General features: G+C 39.6%; 2 protein-coding genes across 2 annotated transcripts; both read left to right on the forward strand.

The window, feature by feature from the left end:
* The first annotated feature begins 273 nt into the window (after window positions 1–273).
* On the forward strand, window positions 274–12777 carry ednraa (endothelin receptor type Aa). The gene is made up of 8 exons (XM_082538003.1): window positions 274–619; window positions 1528–2040; window positions 3533–3660; window positions 5452–5650; window positions 8344–8496; window positions 8632–8765; window positions 8945–9053; window positions 9407–12777. The coding sequence occupies exons 2-8, from the start codon at window positions 1573–1575 to the stop codon at window positions 9542–9544; spliced, it is 1329 nt and encodes a 442-aa protein (XP_082394129.1). The 5' UTR covers window positions 274–619; window positions 1528–1572; the 3' UTR covers window positions 9545–12777.
* Window positions 12778–17223: 4446 nt separating this feature from the next.
* Window positions 17224–23945, forward strand: tmem184c (transmembrane protein 184C). Its single transcript, XM_082537128.1, has 10 exons — window positions 17224–17844; window positions 19455–19585; window positions 19666–19702; window positions 19813–20018; window positions 20821–20895; window positions 20995–21088; window positions 21189–21301; window positions 21405–21504; window positions 21610–21781; window positions 22413–23945. Exons 1-10 carry the CDS (start codon window positions 17728–17730, stop codon window positions 22721–22723), a joined length of 1356 nt encoding a protein of 451 aa, XP_082393254.1. The 5' UTR covers window positions 17224–17727; the 3' UTR covers window positions 22724–23945.

Raw genomic sequence — 23945 nt, forward strand, 5'->3', positions numbered from 1 at the left:
GACATATTGCGAGTCAGAGGGGATTGAAAGTGGAGGTGGGAGGGATTTAAGGAAAGGGGCAGATTGGAGGGGCGTTGGGCTCCCAGATGCCCCTGCCCTTGTGTGTGTGTGTGTGTGTGTGTGTGTGTGTGTGTGTGTGTGTGTGTGTGTGTGTGTGTGTGTGTGGGTGCTGCTGCGCCATGGAGATGACTGTCAGCAGGCGGTGCCTCTGAGAGAGAGGAGAGAGAAGAGAGGAGGGTGATGTTTCCAAAGGGGGCCCAGTCTGTTACCAAAGGGAGGTGGAGATTTACTATCCCACCCAGTCAAAGTGTCTCACTGGTGCTCTGACACGCACACACACACACCCACACACATACACATGTAGAAGTACACAAAACCTCAGACTCACACGACTGAGCACGCACACACTCAGACGTACTGCAAACTCTCCACAGGAAACTCTGAGCCATAATGCGAAGGCACCTCAGAGCAGACGGGTGCATTGCTCAAACCAAGTGGGATACGCTGCGGCTTTGATAGTGCGTTAATTACTCATGTGATGTGATACAGATGTCTGGGGGCTTCAGCTGAAAGTTTGCCTGACGCTTTCCAAGGGGGCCAGGCAGACATTTTAGAAGCGGTAGGTGAAAACCAAATGTATTTATTATTTATGGATAGATCAGTTTGCGTGCTGTCACAGATCCCAGCAGTGTCATGCTGATGCTAAACTGTGATGCTACTTGAAGGGCTGGCTGCTAAATAGTTCTTTGTGTACTTGGTGACAGCTGGGACTTTGAACAGGAAGAACTCTGGGCTATAAGAGTTGCCGGTACTGTGACATGATGAAAAGGGCTTCACTGTGGATGTGATAGTTTAAAACTTTCTCTCTTACTCTGATTTTGTCCAGAAAGTTTGTTGTTGTTGTTGTTGTAGGGTTGTTTTTTTTCCTTTTAATAAGAAGAGGGATTCAAGTTATAAACTACTACTACTACCTCTTAGTTCTGTGGGTTTGGGTCTTCATCTGGTTTTTATTTTAACCTGGGCTCTTGCATTACTCAGCTAACTAGAAGTCAATCCCACGTGTCTATAAAAAGCTCAGTACCACAAGTCTAAACTTTTTGAAATTAGAAACAGATGGAGAATAAAGAACATAGGAAATCAAACTCACATGAAGGGCTTGTTGTCAAAACAGCACAAGCTGACATAAAACCCCAACGTCCAGCTGCAACATTATCGATACAACCAAGTGCTGCTTCATCCAGGACTGACTGAGAGCAAAACAGATCCCCGACGTGTTCTGTTGATGCCTCATCCTCACTGTAACTACTCCTGGCATCATCCATCTGTGCCCCCTTGGCAAAACCTTTTAGAAGTCATAAAGATGTTGCTGAACTTCCTCATAGCTTTTGAAAGGGACATTAAGGCCATCAAACATTCTCGTCATCTCTGACTTCTAACATTACACTCCCGTCTTTTCAGATTTACTGTGAGCTTTCTGAAAAAATAACCACGTCTTTCTTGCTTTTGTTTGTTTTCTCTTCTTACCAGTGATACATTGGGACCATCTTTCTGTCAGTGATATCAAAGCGCTCAATGCGTCCCATAATGGGCTCTCCAGCTGGACATATGTTTTTGCTAATGGCCTGTATGGCAGCCAGAGGAATCTGCCAGATAAACAGAGCTGAAGCGGACCAGGACCCTCTCTCCAGCTTTCTCGTCCACTCCACCCTCCAGTCTGGTCTCTACAGCACTGTCAGCCCAAGCACGGGGTCCGGCATCCACCAGCGGACACAAGCGGTGGTATCTGGCTCTGGCAACGCAACTGCAGTAAAGAAACCACCTAATTGCACTGTAAATACCTCAATCAACGCGCATTTTAAGTACATCAACACAATCATTTCCATTATAGTCTTTGTAGTCGGGATAGTAGGCAACGCCACCCTGCTGAGGATTATATACCAGCACAAATGCATGAGGAATGGACCCAACGCCCTCATTGCCAGCCTGGCCCTGGGCGACCTTATCTACATTGTCATTGATATACCCATCAATGTGTACAAGGTACAGTTTTTTTTTTGCTTACTCTAAACTCTTATTTTCATGTCAAGGCTGCTGAGTGACATGTCTCGTTGTGAATATGATGAAATGCAGGGACAGCAAAGGCGATATGCACAGATAAAGTGGAATATTACAGGCAGACTGGAGAAGAGGAGAGAGGGGGGTGAGTGGGAAAGGGCCTGAGTGAGTGTACAAATAGATGGCAAAGCCTAATCAGTCAGGTTGTTATCGTGTTCGTGTGGCGATGAGACAAGCAGTGGTATGGCTGACATAACTAAACATAAGAATCAGGCTGTAGTCACACACATCACTGGCCTTGCGCTGACCTGAGACATTAGTCATGAACCCTTATCTGGAATTTGGGTTTTTTTTGTTTTGTTCTCAAATCTCACTGCTCCACAAGTGATAAATAACTTTTGTACTTATTGTACTTTATCATCCAAATAAAAGTGAGGTGAAATAGGAGCATGAGAGCTTATCGGTCGGTCATGTTTGAAATCGACTGGTTTTATTCTCGTCCTTATGAGCATTATAATTATTATTATTAGTTTTACCCAAATAAGCAACTGTTAAACATGTTAAACAGTCTTTTAATGATTATCAGCATCTTTAAAAGACACTGTCACGAGAGCACAACTGCAGCTCGTTTCAGTTTGGTTTGACTCGACCCTTTTGTTTACGCTGGGACCTCTTCAGAATGTGAATGACTATGTTAAATCATTACAGGCCCCCTGCCTTCGTTTGATTTCTTTCAGTAAACACTGTCATGGTTTTTTTGCAATAATAAAGAATGATGGCAAAATGAAGTGATCAGTCAACCTGATCCTTTGAGCTCATTATAGGATGTGGTTTAACCAAGAAAAAAAAGCACCTGGTTAAAATTATCTTGGGACTTTGAGGGCAGAGTGACTTTGTAGTCTGAGCAACACATGTGCAAAGAGGAAACAACAATCCTTCTGCATGGGGGAGCAGTTTATGCATAAACAAAGAAAGAGCCACATCTACAATGTTGAAACCTCCTGTTGTCTTCCTCGGGGCAAAGACATTGTTTCCAGAAACACTGTCTTTTGTTTTGCTTTGTAAAACTTTTGTGCTGCTGAAAAACGCTTCAGTGTCCAAGTGCTTACGTGACCCTGACTAATTTTACAAAAGGAAGAAGTAGTAGAAAACAACTGTTAGACACTAGTGATAAAAGTAGAAAGCCAATATTGAGATTTCTCCAATATTGGAAGTGGTCCCTGCAGACTGACAGTGATGTTAAGATGACACTGACGGACTTCAAAGTAAAATCCACTAGGAAGGTCTTATATATGCAAAAGGACCCATTTGAGTCAGGAAAACAACAGTAACAGCAGGCTTGTAAAACGCACGTGAAGACAAAGAAAATTATTTACTTTTTAATGATACATCAGGGAAGTGTGAGTTTTGCTGATGTGCGTAAAGAATACGTATTAAATCGGATTTAAATCCTTTCCTTTTTTTCTATATTTTCCAGCTCCTGGCATCACGCTTCCCATTCGATGACAGCATTGTGGGCCTGTGCCTTTGTAAGTTTGTTCCCTTCCTGCAGAAAGCATCTGTGGGCATCACAGTGCTCAACCTGTGCGCCCTCAGCGTCGACAGGTCAGTGCTGCCACATTGCCACACTGCTCAGTCACATAGTAGAGAGCTCTTATATGAGGATCTGGCATTTAAAAAGCTCGCGCTGTACATCTGACATCTGTACGTGTATTTGCTTAAGTGTGAACTTCAGTTTTATTAACTAGTGAACCAGTTTTTGCTTTTTCCCCATTATTAAAAGCAGCAGCTTCCCACAGAGCTTACATTCTTTCACCCAGCCAGGTCTCTGCGCATAAACATGCACGATCATCCCCGTACGCTTTTCTTAGATGGAAAAGGCAGAAGCTGAAAACAGCAGCCAAACAACTGGAAAGAAAATTAAACAAATTCGATTTGGCCGACCAGCCGTGCCAATTAATCCATATTGTGCTCGGCACAAGAGAACATTGCTTTAGATTAGTTGCTCGCAAATATTTTTTTCTAACATAAACAGGAGATGCTGGAATTAATTTCAGCAAAATGTATGAACATTTCGATTGGATTTCAGGGTAATGGCAGGAATGCTAAGATCATCTGCTCCAGGAAACTTGCTACACTACGTCAGTACTGATTGTGCATAATCACTCAAGAGTCATCCCTTTACTTTCTTTTCTATTGCTTCACTGCAACCCCCTCAAAAAAGAGACTCTTTACTTCTTTTATGGAGTTGTATATTATATATAAGCTGCACACTTCTGATGTTAACATTAGTCTGCAGTATGTTGATTGCAAGCATATTGACAGGTTCTTTTTTTTAATAGCACCTTAATAGAATTTCCTTAATGAATAATTGATGATCATGAAGTGCTGAAGCTCACGGTCATCTCATATGATCTACTACACTCAACTTTATAGATAAGAGGCTCGCCTGGAGCACCGGGGCTCAGCTATAAGAAGACAATATTAATGACCTCTGTTATGAGAAAAGCCAGGCTGCAGCTCTGTACCGTTGTAGTTCAAGTGCAGATGCTCTCCATTTGTTTCCAGGAAATGTGTAGCATATCTTCATCTCTGTGTGTGTGTGTGTGTGTGTGTGTGTGTGTGTGTGTGTGTGTGTGTGTGTGTGTGTGTGTGTGTGTGTGTGTGTATTATGAAAGTGCTCGAGTCCCTTTTGTATCTTTTCAATGTTGGAGGAAGAGGAAAAGGTGGATACATTACCACTTAGTAAAATATAAATGCCACCATGTTGTTCAACAGAGAAATTCAAATGTGTCATGAAAAATATATTGTTTTTGCTATAAAATCTTGATGCCCGATTTTACTAAAACATTTCGACAAGTGGTTTCCATTAATGAAACAAACAAGCAAACAAGTATTCAGTGCACGGGAAACACAAGCCAACACACAGACCCCTCTGCCAACATGGGCCAGTCTGTTTGGAGGCTTCACAAAAATATAAATATTAGATATTTAAAATAAACAATTGATCATCTCTGCTCATGAATTCTTAACATTTTGATAGTGTTTGCTGACTGAGCAGTTTGTTGTGCTTGGTGTGCTGCCATGCATAAGGAAGCTCTTGTTAGCTTTGTCAATCAGGAGAGATGAAGAAAGTGATGACTTTACTTTAATATTACATTTCTATCGCACAGCTGAACTCTTGCTGACCTGTTTTAAACATTAAACTGACACTTTATATTCGTCTTACATTATTTGTATCCTAGGGTGCTGTAAGGATAACTGCAGTAATTACAGTCATTACTGCAGTAACTTAAAATCAGCCGGTGCTTTAATCTAAGCTGCTCATTGTGTGTAACAGTTATGGCATAAATAGCCATATGCCAGGTGATAACTTTGTGTCCCGCTGTGTCACAGATACCGGGCTGTGGCATCGTGGAGCAGAGTGCAGGGCGTGGGCATCCCTCTGATCACCGTCATTGAGATCGTGTCCATCTGGGTGCTTTCACTCATCCTGGCAGTGCCGGAGGCCGTCGGTTTCGATATAATCACCTTCGACTATGCCAACAAAACCATGCGCACTTGCATGCTTAGACCCCGGAGTGCCTTCATGGAGGTGCGCTGTTACCACTTTGCCATCCCTTTAAAGAAATTGCATTTTGTGCCCAACTTTTTAGACTGCGCTAAAGCCAGGATGTGCAAAAGAATTGTTGAATTCTGTAATGTAGAGACAAAATGATCTGCTGACATGACTGCTGACATGGGACACACACACGTGGGAGAACTACTCAGAGTGTAAGATCAGCATAATAGTTCCATCGTGATCACTGCCATCATCTTAAAAGCATCGTATTGTTCGTTTGGAGTCGGTAAGTGGTTCTAATGGACAGCTGGTGCACTGGTGTGCTATTTTCATTATATATGGGCGCATGTTTTTAAAGCATCGGTGCCCCAGTAAAGCATGTTTAGACCTTAAGAAAACTAGAATACAGCCATGAATCCGCTCCAGTGAATATTAAAGGAATAGACCTGGCCGGCTTAGTCTTTCTTAGTGATTATGCCCTGTTTCACAATTTTGGACCACGTAATTGATTGCAGGCCAAGTGCAATTACACAGACCTGGGGCCTCAGGCTCAGGCCACATGTGCATACCCTTGAGGTAATCTCTCCCAGATATCAATACAGTGCTAAAGTCTGTGCCATTGTTTAATAGCAATGAAATAGGATATTTTTGAAAGACACCTAATTCTATTTTGTCCATAAAGCACAAGATACCAAAACCTGAAGTGGTTCTACGAAGAGTCCAGAAAAACTTGGTGTAATAAGGTTTGGTCTGGTTTGTAGGGTTTTGAAACAGTGCATATTTAGCATATTTTTTAGAACCACAGAAAACCAGAGGCTCTTATTATACACAGTGTAATTAGAACGGCTTGATTTCAGACTTGCTACACAGTCTGTGTACAGAGCAGCATTCACATGGACTTCATTAACACTGGAGTACAGGGGGAGGCTGGTAGTGGTGTGAGGAGAACTGCTTCGGTTACAAAAGCATAGATTCTACTATAGCATGAAGTCCAGTTTAATGATTTTCAGTTTACTTCCATAGCCCAACACCACATATGACATCTTATTTAGGATTTTTATTAATGTTAGGGCCATGTGAATAGCTGATGAAATGGAACTATAGATTATAGTGCAGAAACTGCATAAAGTCCTAAACCCTTTAAAACCTGAACCATGAAATAACCACCAGAAATCTTTCATTTTTTGATAATGGAGTGTTTGTCAAACCTTTAGACAAAAACTTGAATCTGCATATATGAGGTTGAATTTGTATCACATTTGCTAAATTGTGCTTATGTACAATATTTTTGCAATTTAGTCAAAATTTGTCATGCAATTTATATGATTTTTTGAGGGTAAAAAAAAAAAGTCACGCTGATGATGTAGAAGTCTCAAAAACTCACAAAAACACATGTATCAAATCTGATACACTTGGTTTTAAAGGGTTAAAAAAAAGTCTTCCATAGGAATTAAGAGGAGACTTGATTAACTGATCCTCAGCAAATGTGAGCACCTCTATAAAAGCAGAAATTTCAGCAGTTTGCTGGTCTGGAGCATTCAGGTGTGTTTTAACGCCATGCCAAGGAGTACACAGTGTCAGAGAGGCAAATTGTTGCTGCTCATTACTCTGGGAAGGCTATTTCTCAAAGAATCTCAAGTCCTTCATTCACCAGAGAGAAAGATTATTTAGAAGTGGAAAACATTTAAGACAGTTTCCAGTGTTCCCAGGAGTGGACATGCCAGCAAATTCACCCAAAGGTCAGATCATGCAAGGCTCAGAGAGGCTGCCAAAACCCCAGGAGCTACAGGCCTCCGTTAGCATGTTAAATGTTAAAGTTCACGACAGTACGATTGGGAAAAGACTGGACAAGGATGGCTTGTTTGGAAAGAGAAAGGAAGTGGAGAAAGGAGAAAGTCTCTTCTCTCTAAAAAGAACACTGCAGCACAGTTTAGGTTTGCAAAGTTGCATCTGAACTAACCACAGGACATCTGGAACAATGTCCTTTGATCAAACGAGACCAAAGTGGAAAGTTTGACCATGTTTGACAATGCCATGTTTGGCAAAAACCAAACACGTGATATCAGCACAAACACCTCATACCAGTTGTCAGCACAATGGTGGAGTGGTGAGGACTTGGGCTTTTTTTGAAACCCCAGGATCTGGGCACCTGGCAGTCATTGAGGTCAGCACTGAACTCCTCTGTATGCCAAAGTATTCTAGAGTCAAATGTCAAGCCATCTGTCGGAAAATTCAGTCATACAACAGGACAATGATCCCAAACATACCAGAAAAAGCAGTAAAAATAAATGCTGCGGTGGGATTTTAAGAGAACTGTGCATCAACAAATTCGCACAGACCTCAATGAACTGAAGCAACATTGTAAAGAAGAGTGAGCCAAAATTCCTCCAACGATGTGAGAGACTGATAGTCTTCCAGAAAATCATTACCTCAAGTTATTGCTGCTAACAGTAGTTCAACAGGCTATTGAATCGTGGGGGTGTTTTCACAGGACTGTATGTAATCATGTGAAAAAGTACTTTTTCACATTATTGTATGTGCAAGGATAAGCTTAAGGGGCATTAATAAATATGTATGTATGGGAAATGTGTGGAGCTCAGCGGTCTGGAGTCCCAGTAGGTCATAAACCTTCAACTCCCTAGTCTCAAACTCCCAGGTCACAGTAAAACATGAATTTATTGCAGTTTTTCATAACTAACTGCGTCACTGTGTTTGTCGCGCTCTAGTTCTACAGAGATGCAAAGGACTGGTGGCTGTTTGGCTTCTACTTTTGCGTACCACTGATTTGCACAGCTATCTTCTACACTCTCATGACCTGCGAGATGCTCAACCGCAGGAATGGCAGCCTCCGGATCGCTCTCAGTGAGCACCTCAAACAGGTTCAACAACATTTCTAAATCGCCTTTTCTCTCTAAATATAATCCCAGTGTTTATTCCATTGCTTTAACATTTGACATTTCATTACCTAAACATCATCTTCAGACTACACAGTAATCTGTTGTTTCCCTCTGCAGAGGAGAGAGGTGGCCAAAGCTGTCTTTTCCCTCGTCCTCATCTTTGCCCTCTGCTGGTTCCCACTGCACCTCAGCAGGATTCTTAAGAAGATGATTTACAACCAGACAGAGAAAATGCGATGTGAGCTGCTCAAGTGAGTTTCTAGAAGAATAGACTTCTGACAAACAAGGTCCTCAAAAATCTACTGGGAAGAAGAGTATGGGAGCGCACGGGCCAATTTAACTCAGGGTGTCACTAGCTTCTTTGGAAGCTGGGCTTCCAAAAATGTTTGAAAATTATTCCTTCAATATTTCTCCTGTTCTCTGTTTTCAGTTTCCTGTTGATCCTGGACTACTTTGGCATCAACCTTGCAACAATCAACTCCTGCATAAATCCCATTATCCTCTACTTTGTCAGCAAGAAGTTCAAAAATTGCTTCAAGGTATAGTAGGCATGGATATATACACATGTGGCATGCATGCAAAATCACTCTTTTTTTAATTCCACACACCCACACTTCTTCTAATGTTTTTGGTCAGGCTGGGAGAGCAAACAACGCTTAGCTTGTGATGACTTTTGGTAACCAAAATGTAAAAGCAGCCTGATGATTTATGTACTAATTTTACTGGCCGAGGTCACGAAGGGACAGAGACTGAGATTAACCATGTTTCAAGCTTGCATGTGAAAGGAGTTGCAGGAGCAAACGAGAAATGTGATCTACACAAGTGAAAAATCCTGTCTGCAAACGCTGCCATGTTTAAATGTTCCCTTTCCTCTCTTCACATGTTCTCCAAGTCGTGTTTGTGCTGCTGGTGTTACTCCGACAATCAGCTGAACAGCACCGGACCCATGAATGGCACCAGTATTCAGTGTAAAAGTCCAGAGCCCAACAACTTCCACACTGACCGCGGTACCAGAAAGTACAGCAACTGAGTTCCCGGCTGAGGAGTGTCTTTGAAGCTTTTCTGTATCCCCATCAAGCACTTAAAATGTGACAAATACTCATATTATAATACATAAATCAAAAAAATGTACACATTCAGACAATAATCTACGTGAGGACTGCAGAAGCAAAACATGAATATGGCAGGCATGCATTAGGAACTGGAATAAAAGGGATGAAAATGGATTGGGGAACTTCAATACGCTGGTGTTTCCTGAGTCTCTCAGCAGACTAAACTTCCTCCAACAAACTCCTTCTGTTCCCACACCCACGGACAGTGACTCTAGCTTGTAAGAAGAAGGAGGAGGAAAGCAGGAGGAGGAGAACTTTTAAAGGGAAGCAGCTGAGCCTCACTATAAATTGCTCTCTATCAGGAGCCAAGTGTGCTATTCCTGTAAAGGGCAGCACCACTGGGAAGGATGCTGCAGGAAGGAAAAAGCTGACTGTTCTCCGTCAGAGGGGATGACGAGTGATGAGTCCCCTGGAGTTTGCTACTTACTGATAATGAAAAACAGGAAAGCATGCTAGTGACAGTTGTTGTACAGTATATTTGGCTCATACTTATTATTCCCTGAGCTACTACGTGGTATAAACTAGAGGATGACTTTAAAGTTTATTCGCCTGATGTTTAAGTCCCACTGCTTTTTTTGAGTTATCAAGAAAGGGGTGCACTCTGGACGTATCTGAACAAAATCACTGACAAAAACACAATTTTTTTTCCTAGTTTCTAGTGAGAATACTGCACAGTAGACTTCACAAAAAGTCAGGTCCTCTGTTAAAGCAGCTGACACATCAGGAAACATAGGGTTGCAGGTTTTAGAGCAAACAGTTAATGTGCAACAATGTATTTTAACACACGTCATACAAATGACTAACATGCGGTAGATTAAAGAGTAACCACAAGTGTGACCATTGAAAAAAACAGATTCCTACAACACTGTGAATTTCAACATACAAATACAACAGTTTTCTTGACATCTCTGCTTTATAACCCAATGCAAATATATACTCATGTAATGACCAATTTTATAAAGTGTTAGACTGCAGTAACAATATTTTTACTCAGCCTATCTTACCTTTATAATGACATAGGTAAAGAATGTTTTGTGAGATGATAGACACTCCACATTTAGAGTTGGGTTCGCATTTTGGGAAATGTGTTTACAGTGGTCGCTCGCGATAACGCGGTTCACCTTTTGCTGTTTCACAGATTTTTGTCTGGGCAAATTTGCGTGCTTTTTGTTTGTTTGGTTGGTTGGTTGTTGTTTTTACAGCACATTGTGTTCTGCGTCCTGTAGACTATTGTCAATTGATCTCGTGCTGTGTCTCCTGCACAATACAGAATACGTTCAGCTTGTCAAATTTACATAAATCTTCTATCGCTAGCAGTGTGCTGCAGATGCCTTTTGTTTCATTCTATAATACTGCACTTATTTTTCTACAAGGTTTGAAATTTGAGAGTGTTTAAACAACAGAAAAAAGTGTAAAAATGTTCATGCCTGTCTGAGAAAAGTGTATAAAGTGTGTAGTGAGGGGTTTTACAGCCTTAAAACATCTATAATAATTGTAAAAAATAAAGTTAGCTACTTTGCGGTTTTAACTTATTGCAGGTTATTTTTAGAACGTAACTCCCGCGATAAACGAGGGGCCACTGTACTTGTTTTTGCCCGTTACTGTGTGAAGCTACAGCCAGCACACAGTTAGCTCAGTTTAGCGTAAAGACAGGAAACAAGGGAAAACAGGGGGCCTGACTTGGTCCAAAACCAAAGGTCCACCTCCATTTTAACACATTTTGCCATTTATATAACACATCCATGTATACTTACATGCTTCACTGGTAGAACAAGACTAACTCAAAGGGGTCACAGAAAAGAACATTAAGCTAGCTAATAATACCTCTATATCTCCAAAACATATTTTGACTTCTTGTTAAATCATACTGTCTGTTTTACTTTTATAAGTGGTATCGAAAGAAAATAAGAGGTGTGGCTACACTGGCTTCAGATGTTTTCAAAAGCATTTTTACTGAAGCTAACGACTGAAAAATAAACTGAATCATGTATCAAGTTTAGCCATGTTAGCCTGTATGTAATAGCTAATTATGTAAAGAACATTCTTGTTCAAATCAGGACTGTTTCTCAACTGTGTGCAGTTATTTCCTAGATTTATTTATTTTATTTAGATGAACTAACCTAACCTAGAGCTTAGAGGCTACGAGCCCATTGCTTTATGGGCTTACTCACAATGGGCCTCTAGTGGACAACCAAAGCACTTGTTGCATGTGTAAGCCTTTTTGTATATTTTCCAATCATGTGTCAAGAAACAGAAATCCTAGCCCCCACTGCTGATCACCTCACTGATCCCACTGCCGATCACTGGTGCCAAAGCTGAGATTAGTTTGCAAAATTCCATTCATATTCCCAGAAATCTGAATCGCTGCTAGTTTCTTCCTGTGTTTACATCCGTTACATTTACAAACTGATGGCTTAAGCTTTGTACTGTATCTCTTTTCAACTCAACCATGCCAGAAGAGTGAAGAGGAGCATTTCCCAAAATGATGATCAAGTACTGTATGTGGAACCCGTGTCCCACCACAAAACAACTATAATGCCTTATTCTATTTGATGTGTGAACACCATTGATCTAGAAGGACCCAAAGACTGAGCAATAAGCTGTAAACTCTCTGCCGTCTTACTCACGGGTTAGTATGCAATGCAACAGAAGTCACAAACAAGTGTTGCAGCTGGTAGGCTCCCCATTATGTGAATATCAACATAATATTTTTTTCTGTCATGGAGCCACCAGTAAGATGGCAGCGATATGCTAAGGACCCAATTTCATTCGGGGTCAACCTTCAGGATCAATAAAGTTTTATTAAATTGAATTTGAATTGAAGGAGACAGGACAGAATAGCACCTTTCTGATGTTCTACATCTATGAGAGATACCCGTAAACCTGTGTGACTTTGAATGTGCACTATTGTGTGTGTGAGTGTGTGCTGTGTCTGCAAATACTAGCACGTCTTTAGTTGGAGTGTTTTGCACACTTATGTATAGATCAGTTTATATCTGTACGGTGTTATTTTACCACTACTCAAAAGCTATTCATAATAATCTGTAGAAAAATGGATTTCGTATATGTTTGTTGTCGCTGATTTAACGTGTTAACCTCATGTTAATGCTGCTGCTTATACCAATAAATCAATTTCCATCGTAGGAAACAAGGACGTTTACTCAGCTATTGTGTTGCTCTAAGAAGTCAAGGTCCCCCCTCCCCTCCTGTTTCTCATCTGCAACTGTGAGAAAGAGGCGTCTGGGAGTGATTTGAAACACACTGACCTGCTTGGCACTCAAGCCCTAAGGGTTGCGAATGTCAGGAGAGAGGATGTGGAACGGCTTGGATGGTGGGAATGTGATACTTATAATTCACTTTCTCAGAGGGTAGGGCAGAGGACTGAAAAGTTTGACCATTAGCGGCATAGTTTGCATAGTTGTGCAGTCCTCGTTTTAGTCTGTCTTTAGCATGGCTTTAATTGTCTAAATGCATCTAAGCACTGCTTCCCTAAATCTGTATTTTTTTTGACAATTTGGCTGTGAGCAAATGTGTCAATAACCCAAGATTACACTCCATCACACTCAACAGCAGACAGTTACCAGAACTGTGTAGCTCTATATACAAAGTCAAAATCATCCAAGACCAACAGGCCATTGTAGCAGTCACGGTTTATCAGACATTGGTCTGGTTTATGTTTCAGCTATTGGCGATAAATCTCAGCCTGGTCATGAACTTTATGACATAGTTTCATATTCCTTGCATTATATCACAACTGGTTTCCTGTAACTCGGAAGAAATTCCTCAAAACTGCAGTCACTAAAATGTCATATGTTACAGTTCAATGAAGTGGAGACAAAAATAAATAAATAAATAAATAAATAATAAGCCAGGAGAGAATTTGGTGGGAATCTTGTCTTCTGCCAGCAGTGAATTAAATAAAGCCTGAAAACAAATAGAGGATCTGAAAGATCCAGAGTGCTTTCCAAGCAGAGCTTAACTCTGATTTGGTGGATACAGTAAAAATATGTTAAAAACTAGTCGATGTTCAAGGCAAATATATGTGATGGCTACGTGTTATCAAGACCCTTTCATATAATCTAAAGAAATTCCTATTTTTGAAAGATTTTTTCTTAGACAGGATGACACAAACAATATCATTTTCTTTTAATTTGGAAAGACCCAAGAGTTTTAGTGTCAAGTCTGTGAAGCAGTCATATCCTAGTCATGGTAGAAAGAAATGCACATGCTCTTTCAGTCCTAAGGTTTTACAGATCACAAAAGAACTTTTTAAAATCTGGTCATTGGCAGGTGTTAAACTTAAGTAAATAATACCTCAGATGAACTGCAAAACACAGCTTTACACCCTGTCATTGTGTCATTAACAAAAATAAACCGAAATGCAATCAATGTGTGAAAACGAAAATCCAGGAACACCGTTTGTATCAAGAATTATTGTCTTCATCAGTCTCTCACATTCTTGTGGTCTTCTTTACAACATCAGTTCATTAAATTTTGCAGGCTTTCATTTATGCACAGCTCTCTAAAGGTCCCACCACAGCACTAGAATCCGGCTTTGGTTTTGACTCAGCCATTGCAACTTGATCCTTTTTCTTTTTCGTGTAGATTTTCTGCTGTGCTTGGGATCATTGTCTTGTTACGCGACCAAATTTGGCCCAAGCTTAAGCTGTCAAACAGACTTTACATTTGACTTTAGACTACTTTGGTATACAGAGGCGTTCAGTCATCAGTGACTGCACAGTACTCAGGTTCCATGGATGCAAACCAAGTCCAAATAATCACCACTCCCCCACCATGCTTGACAGTTGGTATGAGGTGTTTGTGCTGATATGTTATGTTTGATTTTTGCCAAACACAGTGTTGTCAAACATTTCCAAACAGCTCCACTCTGGTCTTGTTTGTCCAAAACCTAAGTCTTTTTTTTTAATTGTACTGTTATGAACTCTAACATTCAACATGCTAACTGAGGCCTATAGAGTCTGAGATTTATCTTCTTTTTATCTTTGCTTTGACCTTGAGTTGAATTTCCTGGGACATTCACTCCTGGGAAGAACCATGTTGAATATTTTCCATTTGTGAATAATCTTTCTCTCTGTAGAGTGATGGACTTAAAATCATTTGGAAATGGCCTTTTAACCCTTCCCAGATTCATGGGCAGCAACAATTGGTTCTTTGAGATCATTGCTGATATTTTTCATCCTTGGCCTTGTGTTAACACACACACACACACACACACACACACACACACACACACACACACACACCTAAAAGACTTCAGGCTAGAAAACTGGCAAAACATCTGCTGATCATATGTACTCACACACATTTGATTATCAATCATTATGATTATCAGCACCTGCCTGCTACTTAGCCTCTTAATTCCTATGGAAGCAGTAAGGTTGTATTTAGTTTTTCATACACAATTCACATTTTGGCTCGTTTTTTTTTGTTTGTTTTTTTTTTTTTTAATAAATCATAAAATGGTGTCATATCATCTTTTGCTGTTCATCTCAGGTTTTCCTAATTTAAAGATCTGCTAAGAATCAGATTATTGTTTTTATATCCTGACACGACAACTTTAGAATTGGAACAAGGCGTACTTCCTTTTTACCATTACTGTGTCCTAATCTGTTTCTTATTTTAACATGTGGATATTTTTAAAATATGTTTTACAATACGTGTGATTAATAATTTTTTTTAAAAATTATATATATAGTTGCTTTTATTGGTTCTATTGATAATATTTTCTTAATAAAAAATAAGAAGAGGAATTAGTTACTTTCACAGATATTTATTTTATCATTTTATTTATTTATTGGCTTATGGGATCTATTTACGGTAAGTGAAATCTGTTTTAAAATAACTTTAACTACAAGATCCAACAATAACTACATCCAATGTAAGACTCCAAACATAAGCCGACTGGTTGTATTAGAACAGAGTTTCTTAAAGCTTGAGACCAAGGTTGGATTACTAAACAAGCAAACAACTCCAGAAGAGCAATGTTGAATTATAAGTTGAATTTATTTTCATAAAAATCAATCAAAAATGCAAACAAATAAAAATACAGAGAACTCACAGCAATGTAGTACATGGAAATGAATAAAAATTAACTTGTTTTTGGTCATGTAGGAACACACACACAGACACACACAGATAGATAGATAGATAGATAGATAGATAGATAGATAGATAGATAGATAGATAGATAGATAGATAGATAGATAGATAGATAGATAGATGTTGTGTGACTTGAAAGAACGTGTTTGATTCCCTCCTCTCTGTGTTTCTGTTCCTGAACAATAATATAAGTGGTGAGAGTGAGAGTGAGTCTAAACATTTCCTGACACAAAGGCCTTTGGCAGACATATTAAGATAAATAAGTAATTGTTGAACTGCTGCAGTCTTACGTATTTCTTTGACAAAGGAGGTGCACTTTGGCTGATGCATCAGCAACCAGACAGTATGTCTCCTTCTTTCTGTATTGATTATTATTATTATCATTCCACAGACCCATCCATTCTGTTCATCTCATTTGCCATTTATACCGTACGAGATACTGCACTTATGGCTGCGATTCACTTTGACTTGATGGACGCCACATCCTTTATGCTAAAGTATGTTTTTGGGTTTGATCGAACACGGCATATGCTTATCTACCCTGCCCTTACATGGCGCTACCCTGTATGCCACTTTGCATGGCAATCCCTCCAAGCTACCCACCATGGCACTCGCATGCGCTACTTGTGGTAAAGACTATTTCTAATTCATAAAAGCCAAAAGGATCGATACAAAATTCATGAACAATCTGTCCTCCAACAGCCAGTGATTTCTGTGACTGTGGGGCAGCGTAGACATGGTGCGACAGAAAGGAAAGTTCTGCCTCCCCTCATTTTTACAGAGAAACACACTCATACGTCTGCACATACAAATACAAACAAAGAAGACAGGATAAAAAGAAAAGAGCTCCTTTTAAACTTTTATTATTTAAAGAAAATAATACCCATAAAGCAACTTCCACTTGGTTTTGAAAGTAAATGGAATAAACAAGAGACAATAAATAATCCCAATTTAAAGCTTTGTTTAGTCCTCTGATATGTTGTAATCCTGCCCAAATATAGACAGTGCATTTCTATGAATTTAGATAGAAATTGTTTAAAATAGGAACAGAAATAAACCAATAGTTTTGTTCTTAGTGTTGCTCTGGATCCTTTCTGCACAGCCTCATTTGGGAGTCAAACAAAATAAACTCTTTACTGTTCTACATACAGGCCTCTGTATCCAGTGGAAATGGGAATAAATCCCATTTGCCATTTCACTGACACCAATAACCCAAACGTTTCTTAAATAGGCCAGACAAAAATTATGTGAAAAAAAATGCCACATATACTCAAGCTCTGTATGTCCTAAAAGTGACATATTTACTATCTCAGCATCAATGTTTTGAATCTGTTTCACGTCTGATACCCTACATATAGCAAATGAGCCGGGATCCTGATAATTGTTAATTCACATTGCCATCTGCTGGCGAAACCACACATCATACGGCCATGAAGCTATAGCTCAACCAAACTATCCACGATTCCACCAATCAGGTTGAAGGGTTTAGGTGGAGCTCTTAGTTGAAGCAAAAAACAGGAAGTTCACACAACAATAACAGCAGTTTGGAAACTTTTTTAATCTCTAAACCTCTCCCGGCTGTAACTTTTTATATTTATATTTTTTTAACAATTCTCTTGATTTAGTGTGAATTATAATTTAATGATTTGTGGAGCCTGGTGTCCTGGCAGTATGGAACTATTCCAGCACCGTTTGTTTACATGGTGAATCAGCTGACAAGCTAATGTTAGCAGCCTAGCTTTTAAAATTGGAGTCATATGAGCTGGTTGTTATCAAGTAGCTTTGTCCTCATGAATGAATCGCTACGTTAGAGAAAGAGTCGACATACGCTTACACATTAGTAAAGGATTGTTTTAGAGTCGCGGTTAACCGATAGGAGGGTAACAGTATGCTAAGCTAACGTAAAGTGCGCAAAGTGTTGAAGACGTTGGTTCAGGTCTTTAGTAAAAGAAAGGGGTGCCCTGCAGTGTCTCTGTGAAAGATGCCGTGTTCCTGTGGGAACTGGAGAAGATGGATCCGGCCATTGGTCGTTGTGTTGTACATCTTGTTGCTCTTAGTGGTCCTGCCGTTGTGCATCTGGGAACTGCAGAAGTCAAAGGTCAGTGCAGTTTTGCTCATGCTTCTTTCTGGGGAGATCTGTTGGTTTAACACAGAGATAACACTGGTTCTCAAATACTGCACTTGAATACAGTTGTGAGTTGTTACAGTAGTTATGTGGCGTTGTGTTATTTTGAGTACAACTGTGTATAAAGACAAACATGTTCACCATCAACTGGCTACTTGTTATCATGTACAATAGCAGCCGGTGAGCTCTTCATTATTAAGCACTTATTAATGCATTTGCAAACCTACCAGTTTGTGCAGTAATAGCACAGTGCTGTGAAAAAGTACGTCCCACCTTCCTGTTTACATCCCCACGTACGTGTTTCAGGTCGTCAAACAAATTTTAATATTAGACAAAGTTAAACCAAGTAAATACCAAATACAGTTTTTCAGTGATAATTTAATTTATTAAGGGCAAAACTATCCAGATCGATCTGGCACACTGTGAAACAGTAACTTTCTCCCCTTTGTTAAATCTTGAATTAACTGTGATTAACCCCATTTTTTATTTTTATTTTTATTTTTTTGGAACGCTGAGTTCAATTTAACCGACCTGTTAAATCAAGAAATCATATAAATTACACCTATCAGCGTAGCAGGCTAAAAATCTCACCTTTTAGCCTGCTTCATAGCATCATAGCTCGATCTAAAGAAACTCAAAACAGCTGAGGATAATTATCCAAAAATAGAGAATCCTTGGAGCCGTAGTGAACGTCCCCAAGAGCTTTCAGCCCACTAAAATAATAAGAGTGCATTGACATTAAAACAATTCAGCAAAGAAAAAGGTTCGCCCAAAATTCCTGCACAGCGATGTGAAAGATTTATTGCCAGTTATCACAAATGCTTCACTGCAGTTCTTACTGCCAAGGGTGTCACAACCAGTTATTTGCTTTGGGGAGCAATTACATTTTCACGTAGAGTCAGGTAGGTTTGGATAACTTTTTTCCCCCTGAATTAAAGAGCTTGTCGTTTAAAAACTGCTTTTTTTATTTACTCAGAATATCTTTATCCAGTATGGAAATTTGCTTGATGATCTGAATCATGTAAGTGTGACAAACATGCAAAAAAAAAAAAAAAAAACAGGAAGGGGGCAAATACTTTTTCATAGGAATCTATATTAAGGACGTTGAGGGAGTAATGCTAAACGCTAAATAAGGTATTATTATATAGGTTTTATAACTGTTAAGATTGCTGATGTTTTACATATTAACAAGAAACTAGTCAATGACAGACTTTGAAGTCTTGTTTTATTTTTTCAAAAGTCATAAAATCTGCTAGAGTAATATAGATAACCTTTTTTATTTTTTTAAATAACTACCATCTTCATTGTTCTTCTGGTGTGTTCAACTAAAACAGTCTTTCCTTAATTGTACTTTCTTTAAAAGCTATCTTTATCCAAGTCATCACACTGCACTGCAATTTAGTTAAACACGTCCCCTTTATACGGGACTTGAAATTAAGTGTTTTTACATGGTTGTAATGTTTCTGTACTTCAGAATCTGAATACTGCTTTCACCATTGACTTTATATTAAATGATACCCTCCAAGACTCCAATGGCTAAATGACTTAAATGATGTTGACTGTTCCTTTCCATGTCCCGACAGGTTGGCACTCATAACAAAGCATGGTTCATCGCTGGGATTTTTGTCTTCATGACCATACCCATATCATTATGGGGCATCCTCCAGCATCTAGTGCATTATACTCAGCCAGAGCTTCAAAAACCTATCATCAGGTAAAGATCTTAACAGTCATTTTAGCCACAAATAGGAGCCCAGAACAGATGTTTAACGCTTTTGTGTTTTCTATTTAAAGGATATTGTGGATGGTTCCAATCTACAGCTTGGACAGTGTGAGTTATGTATTTTTTTTAATGAAAGCCATTGCACACCGGTTTATGAGTTTATATATCCTCATAGCTTTTCCTGTTATTGTTCCCTTTTCATCTTTTTTTGTTTCCAGTGGATTGCACTGAAATACCCCAGTATAGCAATATATTTTGACACATGCAGGGAGTGCTACGAGGCGTATGTCATTTACAACTTCATGACGTTCTTGCTTAACTACCTGGAAAACCAGTACCCCAACCTGGTGTTGATGCTGGAGGCTCAGGAGCAGCAGAAACACCTGCCTCCTCTCTGCTGCTGCCCACCGTGGCCAATGGGAGAGTGAGTTCCCTTTAAACTTTTTCCTCTTATGTCAAACTGTAGCTGTCAGCAGGTTAAATTCACTGACCCAGAGTTTAGCTGCGCTCAAGTGTTGGTCATACCTTTGCTGTAAAAACGATATTAGTTAAACGTTTATACTTTGACCCAAAAATGTTAGTTTTATGGACAATCTACTGACGTTTTACTGGAATTATTGGCCATAGTCATGTTTCCTTACTGTATCAATGAAATGGCCACAATTTAGAGATTTAATCTGCATCGGTCTTCTTGCACAATGTTTTCTCTTTCGATGTATTTTCATTTCAGAGAGGTTTTGTAAATTTAAACGGATGAATGAAATGAAACGGGTTCATCTTAATGTACTAAACTCTTGGAGCTCAAATCTTTTTTTTTTTCCTCAAAGCAAACAAGTCAGTGAAAGTCACAAGCTTCAAATTAGCCTCAATCACACAACATCTGTAATTGACAATTGGTCAAGTGTGTTGTTAATTTAGCCCAGATTTATTCGGGTGACCTTTGTATATAAGAGACTGGTGTAGATGTATAAAAAGAAGTACTAATGGCCAGCATCAGCAACCTCATTGTTTAAATAGGAATACAAATACAATGTGGCTAAAATGGGCCATAACTTAGTTTGTGTTGAGGACGACACAAACTAAGTTCAGTGTTAACTGTTATCATCAAGCCGGTCTCGGGCTTCTGCCCAAGTGATCCTGAGATACTTCTGCTCACCAGTCTTGGGCTTTTGCTTGGAATTTCAGACCAATTCACTTCTAATTCAGATGATCAAATTCCTCTGCAGGGTTCTGCTGTTGAGATGTAAGCTGGGAGTGTTGCAGTACACAGTAGTAAGACCTGTCACCACAATCATTGCTTTGTGAGTACCCTCTGGTTGTTACATGCTTTATTCTTTAACTGTAGTCACATTTTGTTTGGTGTCTGTTGATCTCAGCTGTGTGTTTCTCTTCCTTTCTAGAATCTGTCAGCTGTGTCGAGTGTACGATGAAGGCAACTTCAGTTTCAAAAACGCCTGGACATACCTGGTGATCTTCAACAATATGTCACAGCTGGTAATGGTGGATCTAAATCCTGTTAAAAGTTGGACTAAAAATTGTTACAAGCATTCCCTTCCTTCATTCCCATTCCTTTATATGTCTTCTTTTGATCTAGTTTGCCATGTACTGCCTGGTGCTCTTCTACAAGGCTTTGAGAGAGGAGCTGAATCCAATCAAACCAGTCGGCAAATTCCTGTGTGTGAAAATGGTGGTGTTCGTCTCTTTCTGGTAAATCTCAGTGTGTTAAAACTTCATGACATGACCCAAATATTTCTGAAAAAGTCATTTAAAACAAGGCTAATGAAACTGTGATTGCTGTAAATCGTTTTAGGCAAGCTGTGGTCATTGCTTTGCTGGTTAAAGTGGGCATTATCTCAGAGAAGCGCACATGGGACTGGCAAAGTGTGGAAGCTGTAGCTACTGGCTTACAGGTATGTGAGTATAGTTTAAACATTCTGACCAAGGTCAACAGAACTAATATATCCTATGGGACCTAATAGTGCAACACAATGAAGCTGTCCACTTTTTTTCTTTAGGATTTCATCATATGTGTGGAGATGTTTCTCGCAGCCATTGCCCATCACTTTAGCTTCACCTACAAACCTTACGTGCAGGAGGCCGAAGAAGTGTCTTGTTTTGACTCTTTCATGGCAATGTGGGACATCTCCGATGTCAGAGCAGATATTTCTGAACAAGTCCGCAATGTTGGTACGTGTTCCTGCTGTTCTATAAGTGCTATAGTACCATAAGCTAGTTGGTATCGTTGATTATTTAAGCTATTTTTCCGACTGTTTGTATGGTTTTGTGACTGCAATGCTAGAGTTGAGATCAAAAATGAGGAGCCAGTTCAACAATAAATATTGTCTGCAAGATGATTGCTCGTTACTTATGTATAACAGGCTATACTGAGAAGGGAGTGCCTCAGCAGCGATTTTTAAACACAATTTAAAATGTGTAGTTAGAACAACATTCAGAATTTAAAAGATTGTGGAAAAGGTGCATGTTGGAGTCGGTACTTGCTTGGCTTCTTTATTTTAGGTTCCCTTTACTCAGTAGTCACTGATTGTACTAAGTCCTGTGCAGTTTTCTGACTGTACAAAATGGTAATGGCAATGACCACGTGATGGTTGTGATCCCATCCAAGCAAAACAGAAAAAACTCAGAGCAAAAACACCTACCAAAACCATCTGTACTGTAGATGTACCTGTGATAATCTAGAACTGACTACTACACACTGCTACATGAATAGCATTGTTACTGGTGTGAGCCATCATAACATGATCTTTACTGCATCCTCTCTAAAAAATATTTAATAGTTTCTCTTTGTCCACATTTGCAGGAAGAACAGTTATGGGTCGTCCGAGAAAGTCCTACTTCAATGAGGCGCAAAGTGATGGTGAGCGATCCGGCCTGCTCTCTTCTGCATCTCAAGATGCCATCACCGAAGCAGCTTGTAATCCAGTTTCTCCTAAGGGTCACTATCAGGGCCTGGGCAGAACCCCCGCTCCACACTCTTTGTCAGCACCCGCTGGGCTCGGCTCAGCCCTGTGGGAGGAAGGGTGTGAGGCTCGACCTGAAGAAACCCAGGATGAAGAAACTACCAACCAAACCAAAGACCCGACAGAGGCAGATCTCATTGTGATCACCTAGCTTAGGTGTCGCAAACGAACTCTGCCAGACATGGTTGGGCAGGGCCCAATTATAGCCTTGCCACATTTTTTCAAACGTCACTGATGCAAACAAGACAAACTCATTTAAAAGGGCACAATGACCATGTAGTAGTCAAAGTCCACTTCCAGTGACAGCTTCAAGAATGTTTGGTGATTTAATGGCACTAAAAGACTAGTAAGAAATGTCATTTTGCTGTTTTATGTTTTATTAGAGAGTAGGCTAAGCTAGAATTGGTTTTACCCAGGAAAGACATAAGATCAGACAAAACATGGCTCTCACCGAAGAATAAGTGAAATATGGAGAAATGTTTTCCAAAAATGAAACTATACAATTTTACGTGTCATTCATGCCGTAATCTCAGATGTGACGAAGAGGGAAATATGCAACCTTTTAAATTGAATATCATGCTTTTACTGGTTTTTGAAAAACTGAAAACCTGCACTACTATAACTACAGATATCTGCAGTCGTTTTGTTCTAACTAGTCGATTCAGAGGGGAGAAAAGAGCAACACGATCTTGTACCACAGTTAACTGTGGTACAATGATGTGTACATCACTAGAGGGGTCATAACTGACAATATCACACAGTATCAGTATAAATGTAGTATACTCCATTTCAGAAGAGTACGAATATATACAATTAAACAATCCTAGTATTATTAAAATCACAATTCAGTTTTAAAAAGTACAATCAGCACCTTCTGGTTGGCTCTTATCTATGCTTTAATGCGTACAGCTTACTCGACAGTTAATAAAATCCGCTAGTCTTCGCAGATGCCTTGTTCTGTGTGCTGTGTAACTAGTCTGTTTACACATCCATGTAGAATGTGTTTTATTTTATTTTTCAATCTGGGATCATTTATTATTTGGTGAGATGTTTTCTGTCTCTTGTAAACTGAAATAATTTTGCACCTGTTGCACTAAAGCCATTTGTTTTTCCATAGGTTTTTAAAGGATCCTTCTTTGTGAATTCACAGATTTGTTCAGGGATATTGCCATCGTTAATGTACAGTTTTGGGATATCAGTGTGTGGCACAGCGAGGGGTAACTGGCATCATGCCTGACTCTGGTATGTCGCACTGCCTTATGGGATTTTCTTTTTCTTTTAAAATATGACTGACGCAATTGCATCAGATCCGTCGTTCTACATTTTGATTTAATTCCATCTCAGATATCCTCAATAAATCAAATGAAATATGA

This window comes from Aulonocara stuartgranti (assembly GCF_965226115.1).
Source record: "Aulonocara stuartgranti genome assembly, chromosome: 6".
In the NCBI taxonomy this organism is placed as follows: Eukaryota; Metazoa; Chordata; class Actinopteri; order Cichliformes; family Cichlidae; genus Aulonocara; species Aulonocara stuartgranti.

Coding starts and splice junctions, on each gene's coding strand:
- ednraa (XM_082538003.1), top strand. CDS start 1,573: ATGCGTCCCATAATGGGCTCTCCAGCTGGACATATGTTTTTGCTAATG. Junction 5,651..8,343: donor CCCGGAGTGCCTTCATGGAG/GTGCGCTGTTAC, acceptor GTCGCGCTCTAG/TTCTACAGAGATGCAAAGGA. Junction 8,766..8,944: donor ATGCGATGTGAGCTGCTCAA/GTGAGTTTCTAG, acceptor CTCTGTTTTCAG/TTTCCTGTTGATCCTGGACT.
- tmem184c (XM_082537128.1), top strand. CDS start 17,728: ATGCCGTGTTCCTGTGGGAACTGGAGAAGATGGATCCGGCCATTGGTC. Junction 19,586..19,665: donor CTTCAAAAACCTATCATCAG/GTAAAGATCTTA, acceptor TTCTATTTAAAG/GATATTGTGGATGGTTCCAA. Junction 21,782..22,412: donor TGAACAAGTCCGCAATGTTG/GTACGTGTTCCT, acceptor CCACATTTGCAG/GAAGAACAGTTATGGGTCGT.